This window comes from Puma concolor, chromosome C1 (genome assembly GCF_028749965.1).
Source record: "Puma concolor isolate L17-30 chromosome C1, mPumCon1.1.hap2, whole genome shotgun sequence".
NCBI classification, from domain to species: Eukaryota; Metazoa; Chordata; class Mammalia; order Carnivora; family Felidae; genus Puma; species Puma concolor.
Genome location: NC_141674.1, coordinates 220,384,746 through 220,398,973, shown reverse-complemented (window position 1 = coordinate 220,398,973; position 14,228 = coordinate 220,384,746). Strand labels below are relative to the sequence as shown.

Genomic DNA, 14,228 nt, shown 5'->3' with positions numbered 1-14,228 from the left:
ACAGTACATCTGCCCCCAAAAAATGGGGAAGGTGACAGGAACTTTCTTTCCCACAGCAAGGCGAGCCGGAGAGGCAGCCAACAGCCTAAGCTCCTTCGCAGCGAGAAAGCATCCAGCCCAGGTTCCCATCCGCTGTGGTCACGGCTGTGGCCCCCGCCCCCCTACATAGTGCAGCCACCCCCCTACATGGTGCAGAAGGGCTGCACTCCTCCCTGCCCAGGGGGCAACCACCTCCTCCCTACACAGTCAGGACTGCTCTGCAGAGAGGCTCCCCTGTGCTGGGAAACAAGGCAGGTCAGCGCCCTGGAACTGGCCTCAGGGCACTGGGGGAGCCAGGCCTGATTTTCATCCCTGGGTTTCCAGCAGGAGAGACCTGTCATCGCAGGAACGAACGAACCCCACAGACGTGCATTTCGTCCTGACTCTGGGCCAAATTTTAAAGCTGACAGAAATGGACAAGCGGATCTAAAGCCTAGTCCCTGTCACCTCATTCCCCATCAGCTTGGGGCAGGCGCTTCGCCCAGGGTGCCACCTGCCCAGAGCAGTGAGCCCAGGCAGGGAGAGCAGGAAGCGGCACACAGGGGCCCAGCCTCCTGGGGACAGCAAGGCTGCGCCGCTCCCGGTGCCCGCACTGGCCGGGGCACCAAGCGCTCGGCGCAGCCCCGTCTGCTCCCACCGCCCCCACCACCCCACGCGGGACCTACAGACCCTGCTCACCTTGGAGCTGGGGTCCCCGGATGGAAAAGTTGCAGGTGTTGGGAAGTCGCTCAGTCCCTGGAAAGCGGCTGTTCAGATGGATTCTCTGCTTGTCAAATTCAGCCTGAAAAATCAACGGTGTGTTCAATGGCGGTTTCAAAGCCCCTCCCCCCACGCCCATCAACGGTTTGACCTTGAGCCTTTTCTGGAAGACAAAATCCCAACCTCGTCACATAAAATAAGGATTTCATCAATAAGCAGCGACCCATAATAGTTACGGAAACTGGTAAAGTTAACAAGGTCAAAAATTCTGAATACGGTGGCTCTTCCCCGTGCAACCCCCAGATACACTAGTTCTGTGGCATTTCCCACACGCGGCGGCCGAGACTGGCCCACAGGCCTAGAGCCCATGCGGGGGGCGGGGGGGGGGGGGTCGGACTCGGGCTTCTGTCCTCCAACCTCCCCCCTGATTGTCCTCAAAGCCCCCTGACCCAGTCAACCCCTGCCCTGTCTGCTGCCTGGGTGGCACCGACCTCCACGCTCACGCTCAACCGGGGAAAGATGGGGCTGACCGCATGCCCCGCCCCCGCGGATCCCGGGCTCACAGCCCCACCCCCAACCACCTCCCGTGACCCCCTAGCTCACAGCCCCGCCCCCCACCCCGTCCCCGCGGATCCCGGGGTTCACCAGCAGCCTCTCCTCCAGGTAGTCGCGAACGTCTCTCATGTGGGCCTCGTAAGCCTCCCAGTTCTTGGTCACCAGCTCCGCAGCCTGGGGACACAGGAACAGCAGAGGGAAAAAGTATGCTCAGTTGTCCTAGAACAAAGGAGAATAAAGCAGCCTTCAAGAGTGGAGGTGACATTTACTGATAACAGAGAAGTGACATTTCCTCACAGTGCTCATTTTCTGCAACATCAGGAATAGATCATGTTTACTGAGTGCGACCGTGTGCCAGGGGCCAGGATACGTGCTTCGGAAGTTATCTTCACCTGTTCAACAGGAATTTACTTTATCAGGCCCTGCCTGACACCTCCCGGCACCAGAGATCCGCCGGTTCCAGCAGCTCCGTTCCAGAGACGAGGACAGCATCATGCAGACGGGGGCAGGGGGGTGGCGGTGGTTGTGCACAGAGTGAGGGTGTTCACGGCCACGGCAGAGGGAGAGGGAGGGGCAGGTGTGTTCCCAGCACAGAGTGACAGAGGGGGACAAGGCCGGGGCGCCCAGGACAGACAGGATCAGGAGCTAAGTGCAGACTACAGATGGGGATGACCCGGTCCAGCCGGGTAGGCCCTGGAGACGCACAGGCCGCAGACCTCGGTATATTGTGGAGACAGGACGCAGAACTCACTGGCTGCTCATCAGGTGCAGGGGACGAGGACCAGGCAGGACAAGGCATCTCCTAGATTTCTCCAATGAGGTGCTGGATGGCGGCAGGCACCATGGAGAGGGAGGGGAGCCAGGGAGGAGACGCGTGTGCCCGCCCAGCGGCAATGCCAAGTAAGCAGTGGGGGATGTGGGTCTCTCAGGAGAAAGGTCAGGACCTGCCCTGAGATGCCACGTTCAAAGCCCTGAGCACAGGCTGGTGGTGGAGCTGCAGGACAGGGGGAGAGCCCCGAGGGCGATGTTAGTTGTGGAGAGGAGGCTGGGGGGGCATCAGGAGGTTGGCCGGCAGGCCGTATGGCGGTGGGAAGGCTGGGGAGGAGGCTGCAGGGCGGCCGGAAAGGCAGTCTGGAAAGCTGGGAACATTCTAGTGGAGAGGCACAGGAGGAGGTGCACGGAGGACACAGGCAGGAGGGGCGGTTCCTCGGGAAGCGCACAGGAAGGGAGGGAAGCTGGGAGGACACCCAGACCGGCCTGGGAGTCGTCTCCAGGGAGTGGGGCCCGGGCCGGGAAAGGGGGGACAGTCAGAGAATGTGGGCGAAGGTGCAGCTGCAGCAGGGAGCTGAGGTGCCAGCATATGGGATCTCCTGCTGCAAACGCCACCCTGGAAGGACAACCAGGGGGGTGCCGGGGCGGCCCGGGGGCCCAGCAAACCTGTGGGCCTGACCGTTGGTCTCTGCTGTGAAGACATGACTATATTTCTCATATCAGCAGAGGCTTGAGGAAAGAGCTTTTCGTTTTCAATGCTAAGCACGTGCAACCCACTCTACAGAACTCAAAAAGTATACTTCCGGGATGATGAATATAATTTGAGGCTTTTTCTAACATCAGTCCATTTATTGGGCTCACGAACATGATCTCTCCCAAAGTCCTGGGGAAACAGATCATGAGATGATGGAAAAAAATAGGTCTCAGTGCCTGGGTCCCGGCACAGAGCTCCTGAGACCCCTGTAATTTCCTAAGTGATAAGAGCTAGGAGCACCTCTTGTTCTAGTATTTAGACTTCGGTTCTTGACACAGTGTTCCTAAACCCCTCGGGATTTCCCAGGAGATACGAGTATCTTTTATTCTAACGTGGAGACTCCGGGTGGGCTCTGGGAGGGCACGGGTCACTGAATCATGATTAGAGGCTTGGAATTTTCACCCCGCTACCACATTCTCCGGAGGGGGTGGGGGGGCGCTAAACATGGAGTGAAGGACTGATCAGAGCCTCCACAAAAATCCCAATAGCGTGGGTCTAGAGAGCTTCCGGGTTGCTGAACACATGCAGGTGCTGCTGGGATAGCACCTCCCCCACACCTTGCCCTGCGCGTCTCTTCCGTCCGGATGTCTGTCTCCTTTATCACATCCTTTCACACTCAACCAATAATCTAGTGAGCAAAGTGTTTCTGTAACTTCTGTGAGCCGTTCTGGCAAACTAACTGAACCCGAGGAGGGGGTCACGGGAACCTCAGATCTATAGCTGGCTGCTGGGACTGACAACTGGCGTGTGACGTGGGGCTGGTGGGGGCAGTCTTGGGGGCCTGAGCACTTGGCCTGCGGGGGTCTGACGCCATCTCCAGGTGGACAGTGTTAGAGTTGAGTTAAACTGTAGGACACCCACCTGGTGCCCCAGAATTGTCCCCTGTGGAAGCCTCCCCCCCTGCACCACATCAGGTGTCGGGGTGTTGTGCATGGGGGAGTAAAGGGGACACCCCTGGAGCAAGACTCAGGTTTTCCTACACATGAGACAAAGCACCCGCTTCACCTGTCCAAGCTCAGCAAGGCTTACCTTCCCAAGGCCGGCAATCATTGGGGTGTTCTCTGTCCTGTAAGAGACAAGGGATTCATTCAATCCTATTTCCATGCAAAGCAACTAGCAAGTGTCCCAGGAAGGAATCCTGTCTGCAGAAGTCATGAATTAAAATAAAAACAAAATTACACCAACATTTTTGCTAGACATGTGCCATGTGGCTGCCTCAGTGGCAGCCGTAGGCCCCCAAACCCTCCATGTGGACACTCCCGGTCCAGTCCCAGTTGACACGGCCCATCTTGGGCAATATTATGTTGGGTGTTTGCAGTGACCATTCTGTCTGGATCCTCTTCCCACCCAGGAAAGACCCCTCCTCCAACTGCAGACCCCAGGGCCTGCCTCTTTGGGCCTCCCTGTCGAACCGGGCAGGGGTCCAAAGACCTCAGCTCAACACTGCTCCCTTCAGCTGAAGCTTCTCAACTATCATACGGGACGAATCCTTTGTTATTAGAGATTGTGTGTGTGCAGGAGAGGGACAGGAGGGCCCCTGCAGGCGGGTGGCTCTCGCTCAGATCTAACAAGCTAAAAGCAGAACTCTTTGCTCTATTTTCACTAACTTATTAATTTTCTTAATTTTAAGTTTTGGCTACACAAAGTTTTCGTAAACATTTGGGGCTGGCGGCTGCTTGCTGCCCAGTAGATAAGGGGACAAGTGAACTCGAAGCGCAGGGTAGTACAGGTAACGTGACCCTGCTGAGCTTCCTTTGACAAGTTTATTGGTCAGTTGTGTCCCCGGAGACAGGCTCTGACACCTGGGGAAGGTCCGGGACATTCCCTCTTTAGACCTCACCCCACTCACCTGTAGGGCAGCTCGTCCAGACCAAGAGCACCTCTCAGAGGCCTACCACCTGTGACTGCCTGGGCAGGGGCTGCCCACGTGGAAGAGTCAGGACCCCATGTAGAACCTGGAGCCTTCCCTCCCTCGGGGCGTTCGGGTAGCCCTCTACCCTCCATCTAGAGCAACGCAAACCCTGCTTCCCCCTCCCTGTCCACCTACTGAGCTTCCAGAACACCTGACGTTCTGCCCTTTTTTTTTAAACTTTTTTTTTTTTTTAAGAGAATGTAGAGTCAGATGTGGTTATATGAAATACTATAGAGGCATTCTGTCACTCAGCTTTGCCCTAATAACACTATAGCACAAGATCACAACCCGGATACGGATAAGATACAGAACATTTCTGCCACAAAGGTCCCCCCGTTGGCCTTTTATAACCAGACCAGCCTCCCTGCAGCCCCACTGCTTCCTTAACTCCTGGCAACTGCTAATCTGTCCGCCACCTCTAATTTTGTCGTTTTCAGAATGTTCTATAAATGGAATTAGAGAGCTGTACCTTTGGGGCATTGGCTTTTTTTCATACACCATAATTCGCCGGAGATTCTGGGCTGTCGTGTGTATCAAGAGTGAATTCTTTCTCGTTACTGGGTAGCGTCCACGGTACAGATGTGCCACAGCCTTTTAGGCCACTCACTCATTAATGGACATCTGGGTTGTTTGCACTTTGGGGCTATTATAAATAAAGCCGCTATACACACTCGTGTACAGATTTTTGTGTAAATACAAGTGTTCATTCTCTGGGATGAATGTCCAGGAGTGAAATTCCTAGGTTGTATGATGGGTGCATATTTAATTTTAAAAGAAACTGCCAGGCTGTTTTCCAGAGCGGGTGGACCACTTCAAACTCCCATCAGCCGTGTATGAGTGATGCCGTGTCTCTGTACTCTCAGCACTCGGTGTTGTCACAGGGTTTTGTTTTAGCCATGCTGATAGGTGTCGGATGATGCTCACTGAAGTTTTCTTTTGCATTTCCGTAATAGCTAACGATGTTGATTATCACTTCATGTGCTTCTTTGCTGTCTGTGTATCTTCTTTAGTGAAATGCCTGTTTATGTCTTTCGCCCATTTTTTGACTGAATTGTTTGGGATTTGGGGCTGTTGAATTTTGAGTGTTTTTTATATATACTAGATACTAATCCTTTGTTGAAGCCATCATTTGAGAACCTATTCTCCCAGTGCACAGCTTGAGTTTTCATCCTCTTAACAAAGTCTTTTGCAGGGTGAAAGTTTTAAATCTTGATGAAGTTCAGTTTATCAATTTTCCTTTTTATGGATACTTTTGGTATCAAGTCTAAGATCTCTTTGCTGAGCCCTAGAGCCTGAAGATGTTCTCCTGTTTTTGTTTTCTAAAAGTTTTATAGTTTTATGTTTTACATTAAGTTCATCATGTATCTTGAGTTAATATTTTATAAGATGTGAGACTTAGATGGAGGGTGGTTTCCTGACCAAGGATGTCTAATTGGTCTAGCACCATCTGTTGAAAGAGAATCTTTCCTCCACTGAATTACGTTTGTATCTTTGTCAAAAATCATTTCGGCATATTTCTGATTGTATCTATTCTGTTCCATTGGTTTACTTGCTGGGTTTTTGTCAGAGACTGGACTAAACATTTACCAGTTTGGGGAGAATTGACATCTTTATATACTGAGTCTTTTGATCCATGAACAGAGTATATCTCTCCACTTACCTAGATCTTTGCTCTCTTTTATCCACATCGTGTAGTTATTGGCTTACAAGTCCTGTACGCATTTTGTTAGCTTTCTATTTTTGAGTGATTATAAACGGTATTGTATTTTTTAATTTTGTTGTTCATATGTTCATTACCAATGTACAAAAATATGGTTGATTTTTGTATGTTTGTATTGTAACCTGTGATCTTGCTGAATTCACTTATCAGTCTTAGGTGTTTTCTTATATACTTCTTGGGATTTTCTACAGAGACTATAAATAGGGACAGTTTTACCTCTTCCTTTCCAATCTGTATCCCTCATATTTCCTTTTCTTGCCTTCTGCACTGACTAGAACTTCCAGAACTGTTGAAAAAGAGGTAAGCGTGGACATCCCCAGATTGTTCCTGATCATAGGGTTAAAACATTCAGGCTTTGACTACTGAGTATGATGTTAGCTGTAGATTTTCTTGTAAATGTCCTTTTCAAACTGAAGTTCTCTGGTCATATCATTGTGAGACTTCTTAATGAATAAATGTTGAATTTTGTTAAATGCTTTTTCTACATTAAATGATGTTATTTTTCTTCTTTACTATGCTATATTGCATAGATTGATTTTTGAATACTAAACCAGCCTTGAATTCCTGGAACAAACTCCATTTTATCGTGGTGTGTGTATTATTTTTATATATTGCTGAATTCCATTTGCTAATATTTTGTTCAAGATTTCTGCATCTGAATTCATGAGGGATATCTGGTCCATAGTTTTATTTTTTTATACCACCTTTGTCTGATTTGGGTATAAATTCATAAAACGAATTGGGGAAATGTTCCTTCCTCCACTTTTCTAGAAGAGACTGCATAGAAATGGTGTTAATTCATTAAATGTTTGGCAGAATTCTCTCATGAAACTATCTGGCCCTGGAGATTTATTTTTGGGGGGGTTTAAAGTTACAAAATGGGGACGCCTGGGTGGCTCAGTTGGTTGAGCGTCCGACTTCAGCTCAGGTCATGATCTCACGGCTCGTGGGTTCAAGCCCCACATCAGGCTCTGCGCTGACAGCTCGAAGCCTGGAGCCTGCTTTGGATTCTGTGTCTCCCTCTCTCTCTGCCCCTAACCCACTTGCATTCTGTCTCTGTCTCTCTCAAAAATAAACATTAAAAAAATTTTTTTTTAATTACAAAATTAATCTCCTTTTCCTAATAATTATAAAGCTATTTAAATGATCTACTCTCATATTAAGTGAATTGTAGTTTTTTTTTTTTAATTTTAAAAAATGTTTTATTTTTGGGAGACACAGACACACAGCATGAGTGGGGGAGGGGCAGAGAGAGAGGGAGACACAGAATCCAAAGCAGGCTCCAGGCTCTGAGCCATCAGCACAGATGTGGGGCTCAAACTCAAGAACTGTGAGACCATGATCCAAGCCAAAGTCAGATGCTTAACTGACTGAACCACCAGATGCCTCAGTTCTTCAAATTTATTGAGGTTTGTTTAATGGCACAGAACATAGTCTATCTTAGTATATATTCTATGGCACTTGTAAAGAATGTATATTTTGCTGCTGTTGGATGAAGTGTTCTAAACACTTCAATCGGTTGGTTGTTGGGTATGACTGAGTTCTTCCATATCCTGGCTGACTTTTGTCTGGTTGTTGTATCCGTTGTTGACAGAAGGATGTTGACGTCTTCAAGTGCAATTGTGGGTTGACTATTTCTCTTTTCATTCAGTTCAATCTGTTTTTGCCTCACACTATTTTGCAGCTCTATCATGCAGTGCATTGACATTTAGGATTGCTAGGACTTCTTGGTGGACTAACTCTTTAATCATTATATAATGTCCCCTCTGTGTCTCTGGTAATTTTCTCTGCTCTAGAGTCTCCTTATCTAATGTTATATAGCCATTCCTGCTTTCCTTTGATTAAGGTTTGTCTGATACATATTTTTCCATTTTTTAATTTTCAGCCATCAGTATATGTGAAGTGAGTTTCTTAAAGATAGCATATATACTTGACCCTTGAACAACACAGGTTTGAACACTATGCGTCCACTTTTATGCAGGTTTTTTATAGTACTATAAATGTATTTTCTCCTCATAATTTTTGCCATATTTTCTTTTTGCTAGCATACTGTATTGTGGAGAATATACTGTATAATACGTGTGACATACAAAATATGCATTGACTGCTTATGTTGTCAGTAAGACTTCTAGTCAACAGTAGGCTATTAGCAGTTAAGTTTGGGGGGAATTTAAAAAGTTACATGCAGATTTTCAACTGTGCAGGGGTTGGCACCACTAACCCCTGTGTTGTTTGTTCAAGGCTCAACTATAGTTAGGTCCATTTTTTAAAAAATTCACTCTGCCAAGCTCTGTCTTTTAATTGCTACATTTAGATCACTTACATTTAATGTAATTAATATGTTAGGGCTTAGGTCTGCCATTAACATTTTTTTTCTGTTTATTCTGTTTTTTATTTCTCTGTTTTCTTTTTCCTACCTCCCTGTGGGTTATTTGAACATTTTTGAGATGTTCCAGTGAGTAGAACCTTACTTCCATTTACATCCTTTTAGCCCTCCCCCATTTATAATTATCCTAAATATTTCTTCCACATATATTTTGAACCACATTAGACAGTGCTATCATTTTTGCTTCAGCCATCAAATATAATTAAGAAAACTCAAGAGGAAAGCCTATTTTATTTACCCATAACATGCTTCGTTCCCTTCCCTTCCCTTCCCTTTCCTCCCTTCCTTTCTGATGTTCCAAGTTTCCTTTTTTTTTACTATTTCCTTTCTGTTTAAAGAACTCCCTTTTGTCATTTTTAGCACTGGTCTTCAGAGGACAAATTCCGCTAGCTTTCCTTTACTTGAGAATGTCTTGCTTTCCCCTTTGTTCCTGAAGGGTATTTCTGCGTGTATAGGATTCTGGCTTGACAGTGCTTTTGCAACATATTGCATCACTTCCTTCTGGCCCCCCGGGGTTTCTGATGAGAAATACACTGCCATTTGAATTACTTTTACTCTATAGGAAAGGTGTCATTTTTTTTTTCCTCTAGCTGCTTTCAAGATTTTTACTCTGGCTTTCATTTTCAGAAGTTTAACTATATGCCTTGGCATAGATTTCTTTTGGTTCATCCTGCTTGGGGTTTGTTCAGCTTCCTGAATCTGTAGGTATATGTCTCTTGCCAATTTGGGAAGTTTTCAGCCATTTTTTTTTTTTTCAAGTTCCTTCTCATCCCCACCCTTTCTCCTCTCGTTCTGGGACACCAATGAAATGAATGTTAGATTTTCTGTTATAGTCCCACAGGTCCTTGAGGCATGGTTTCAGTTTTTTCCAGTCTGTTGCCTCCCTGCTGTTTGGATTGGGTAACACTGTTGTTCTCTTTTGGTTCACAGGCTCCTTCCTCTGGTGCCCCTATCCTGCTGGTGAGCCCATCCACGGAGCTTCGGACTTTGGTTGCTGTAGTTTTTAGCTCTAAAATTTCCATTTAGTTCTTCTTTACGTTTTCTTTTTCCTCGCTGACACTTCCATTGGTGTTTCTGGGTTGCAGGCTTCATCAGTTCTAAGTCAGGAGAAAGGACGCAAAAGAAAACCCAAGGAACCCACCACCATGTTCTGGTTTCTCCTTCTTATTAGCATTTCTGATAAAAGGCGTGGTCCTGGCTAAAGTAGCACTGTGTGTCAGAAAGGAGCTGCCAGAAAGGAAACAAGTGCTTCTGTCAGCCCCGCTCATCCCACGGTCATGAGCACAGCAGTACATCTCAGTAAGGAGGGCTCCCGTGTTGAATCATCCCCATAGAGACCGAAGATCTGGGAGTCCTAAGTGCAGAATCCATCAGTGGGGCAAATTCTGACTCAGTAGTGACAGAGAATGGGCTATTACAGTTCTTCCGAGAGACAAAGACAAGTTACTGCCTACAGACCAAGAGTATCACCAGTAGGTCAGAAACTTCTATTAACCTTCTATCTTACCCTGGCCTGAAATTCCGTTCCTGTCCACCTCCAAACAGCATAGGGTACAGAGGGGTAAGTTCACCGAGTCCGCGGACGTAAAGTGCTCCAATCCTGGGACCATAGAACTGGAAAGAAAGGTCGGTCACTTATTCAACAAGAACCTTCCGAGTTCCTACTCTGTACACGTGCTGAGTGCTTAGAGGCACCCAGAGAAATCCTGTGTGCTGTGTAAGCCCCACAGCCGTGCTACCTGTCACCATTCTGGACGTGCCGGAGTCAAAATCGCCTTCGGGGTCCAGGGCGGAGCCTGCACTCCTGTTCCCAGCCCAGTGGCAACACAGCTTGACTGCACATCACAGAACAGAATTCGTAAAAGGCGAGCGGCTGGAACTAGAGATTGCCAAGGGCTTTTCCTGGGTACGACTCCACGTTTTTGAATCATCATTTTGCAAAAATCAGTTAAGAGCCACGGCGTCAGGTCGGCACACATACTCCTTTGGAAACTAGCTGAGCACCATGCTTCAAAATAGAGGATTAAAACTACTTGAGGTTCCGGTCCACTGCCAGAAAGATGAGCAAAGCCTCAGAAGGGCGTTCCCTGCTCACGTTTCTCTCTTCCACCGTAAAGAGAAGAGCTGAACCTCTGCGTTCAGGAGCCGCGCTTTCAATCAAGTTAGAGAAGGCAACGTCTTGAACCCCACCTCTTCCGTCCCCGGGGCGGCGGAGGCGGGGGACACGAGGGCTGGCGAGGGGTCTGCAGGCACTCTCTGCCCACGGCAGAGAACACTCACTACCTGGCTAAAGCCACCTGCCTTATGTCTCACCTGAGCCCTCAGTACCCTCCCACAGCCCTGCCTGGCCGGCCCCTCCTGCCCCACTCTCCACCCTGTGCCACGCATCAAACGGCACTCCAGCTGCTGCTGGCCCCCCTTCTTTAGCCCCCGCGGGCGGGGGCCGCAGGCTGTTGCACCATGTCCCCCGGGCGCCCTGGATGACAAACGGATGATCAGTGGCGCTGTGGGCCCTGCTCTAAGGTGAGCCTCGAGGTCACGGGGGGGAGGAGGCCTCTGTGGACGCACCTTGTGCCCCACGATGGTCAGGAAGTCCACGCCCAGAACCTCCACGTCCACGCGCCGTTTCCCCAAGGCCTGCGCGGCGTCCGTGTGCACCAGAATGACAGGCAGTCCGGAAGCTGCCCGCTTCCGGTTCAGGGCTTTGATTCGCTGACTGATTTCAGCAATGGGCTGAAGCAGGGAAAAAGAAACAGTTGAGGATGTTGCTTTGATTTCATGAAAACCCAGTGAAAGAAGCACAGAGTCATGAAGGAGGACAGGCGACAAACAAGAAAAACGAGAGGAAGAGGCCCCAGGTGTGGTGCCTGAGAAAATCAAGCAGAGCGTGGGCTCCCTTCATCCCGTGCTACGTTTTCTTAAAAGGATAAACAACTCACCATGATGACGCCAGTCTCGTTATTGGCCAGCATGACCGTCACGAGGCACGTGGCCGGGCGGACGGCGGCCAGGATGTCCTCAACCTCCACCTGCCCGCTCACCTTGGACACTGGCACAAAGGTGACCGCTGAGGAAAAGACCCAAGGACCGAGGTTAATCTTACGAAATAACCTCTGCTGAAAGTTCATTTAGATACAGCTTAACAAAAGTATTTCCACATTAAAAAGTAACCGATTGTAAAAGTTCCAAAACCGATCAAGGAGGAGTATAAGCCACCCGTTATCACGGTGCCCAGAAACAGCCAACCTGAAGGCTCCTCTCATGCCACTTCCGTCGCTGAGCATCCGTGGGACACACTCCCCATTCGGCTGTGGAGGGGCCCAAGAGGAGGTAATCCGCTCTTAGCTCATGAGAGCATCTTTTTTCTCTCCTATGTTTTTAAGTTTATGCATTTATTTTTGAGAGAGAGGGAGAGGGAGAGAAGGTGAGAAAGAGACAGAGGAGGGACAGGGAGACAGGGAGAGAGAATCCCAAGCAGGCTCCGCACTGTCAGTGCAAAGCCTGATGTGGGGTTTCGATTCACGAACCATGACATCATGACCTGAGCAGAAGGCAAGAGTCGGACGCTTAATCAACTGAGTCACCCAGGTGCCCCAAGGGCATCTTTGTTTAAAAAAAATTTATCTTAGGGGCACCTGGGTGGCTCAGTCAGTCGGTTCAGTGTCCGACTCTCAATTTCGGCTCAGGTCATGATCTCACGGTTCATGGGATTTAGCTCTGTACTGACAGAGCCTATTGGGATTCCCTCTTTCTCTCTCTGCCCCTCCCCTGCTCGCACATACATGCATGCTGTCTCTCAAAAAAATTTTTAAAAAATTTTAATTCCACTATAACTAACCTACAGTGTTATATTGGTGGCAAGTGTACAATGTAGTGATTCAACAATTCTATACATTACTCCGTGCTCATGAATCCCCTTCACCTGTTTCACCCATCCCCCCACCCACCTGCCCACTGGGAACACCAGTGTGTTCTCTATAGTTGAGAGTCTGTTTTTGGTTTGTCTTTTTGAATTTGTTTGTTTTCTTTCCTAAATTCCACATATGAGTGAAAACATATGGTATTTGTCTTTCTCTGCGTAACTGGTTTCATTTAACATTATATTCTCTAGTTCTACCCATGTTGTTGCAAGTGGCAAGATTTCATTATTTTTTATGGCTGAGTAATATTCCATGGTGTATATATACATCTTTGCCATCCATCTATCAGTGGGCACTTGGGCTGCTTTCATATCTTGGCTATTGTAAATAACGCCATAATAAACATAGGAGTGCTTATACTTTTTCAAATTAGGGTTTGCACATTCTTTGGCTAAATACCCAGTAGTGTGATTACTGGATCATATGGTAATTCTATTTTAAATTTTTTGAGGAACCTCCATTCCGTTTCCCACGGTAGCTACGCAGTTTGCATTCCCACCAACAGTGCATGAGTGTTCCTTTCTGTCCACATCCTCGCCAACACTTGTTGCTTTTGTGATTTTTAATTTTAGCCATTCTGACAGGCGTGAGGCGACATCTCACTGAGGTTTTGATTTGCATTTCCCTGATTATTAGTGATATTGAGTATCTTTTCATGTGTCGGCCATCTGGAGATCTTCTATAGAGAAATGTCTGTCATGTCTTCTGCCCATTTTTTAATTGAATTATTTGATTTCTTGATGTTAAGTTGTATAAGTTCTTTATATGTTTTGAATACTGACCTTTTATTGGAAATATCATTTGCAAAATTTCCTCCCATTCAGCAGTTTTTCTTCTTCTTTTGTTGATTATTTCCTTCACCGTGCAGAAGTTTTTTAATTTTGTTGTAGTCCCAGTAGTTTATTTTTGCTTTTGTTTCCCTTGCTTCAGAAACATATATTGAAAGAAGTTGCTACGGCTGGCATCAAAGAAATGACTGCCTGTGCTCTCTTCTAGGATTTTTATGGTTTCAGGTCTCACATTTAGACCTTTAATCCGTTTTGAGTTTATTTTTGTGTTTGGTGTAAGAAAGTGGTCCAGTGTCGTTCTTTTGCATGTAGCTGTTCAGATTTCCCAACACCACTTGTTGAAGAGAATGTCTCTTTCACATGTCATGTTCTCTCCTACTTCGTCAAAGACTAATTGACCGTATAATTGTGGGTTTATTTCTATTGTGGGTTTTCTATTCTAGCCCATTGACCTATGTGTCTATTTTGTACCAGCACCATACTGTTTTGATCACTACAGCTCTGTGGTATATTTTGAAAGCTGGGGTTGTATTACCTCTAGTTTTGTTCTAATTGTTCAAAACTGCTTTGGCTATTTGAGGCCTTTTTGATCCCATACAGATTTTAGGATTGTTTGTTCTAGTTCTTGAACAATGCTTTGGTATTTTGATAGGGACTGCATTAAATGTGTAGATTGCTTTGGGT

General features: G+C 47.4%; 1 protein-coding gene across 3 annotated transcripts in view; it reads right to left on the bottom strand.

The window, feature by feature from the left end:
• SCLY (selenocysteine lyase) overlaps positions 1 to 14,228 on the bottom strand; it is a 33,068-nt gene that overhangs the window by 3,529 nt on the left and 15,311 nt on the right. For all 3 annotated transcript variants that reach the window (XM_086720082.1, XM_086720084.1, XM_086720083.1), the window contains 6 exons: positions 11,776 to 11,903; positions 11,405 to 11,569; positions 10,344 to 10,450; positions 3,848 to 3,884; positions 1,384 to 1,467; positions 718 to 820 (listed from right to left, as the gene is read on the bottom strand). In XM_086720082.1, the coding sequence (XP_086576208.1) occupies positions 718 to 820; positions 1,384 to 1,467; positions 3,848 to 3,884; positions 10,344 to 10,450; positions 11,405 to 11,569; positions 11,776 to 11,903 (624 nt within the window). The remainder of the gene's footprint in view (positions 1 to 717; positions 821 to 1,383; positions 1,468 to 3,847; positions 3,885 to 10,343; positions 10,451 to 11,404; positions 11,570 to 11,775; positions 11,904 to 14,228) is intronic.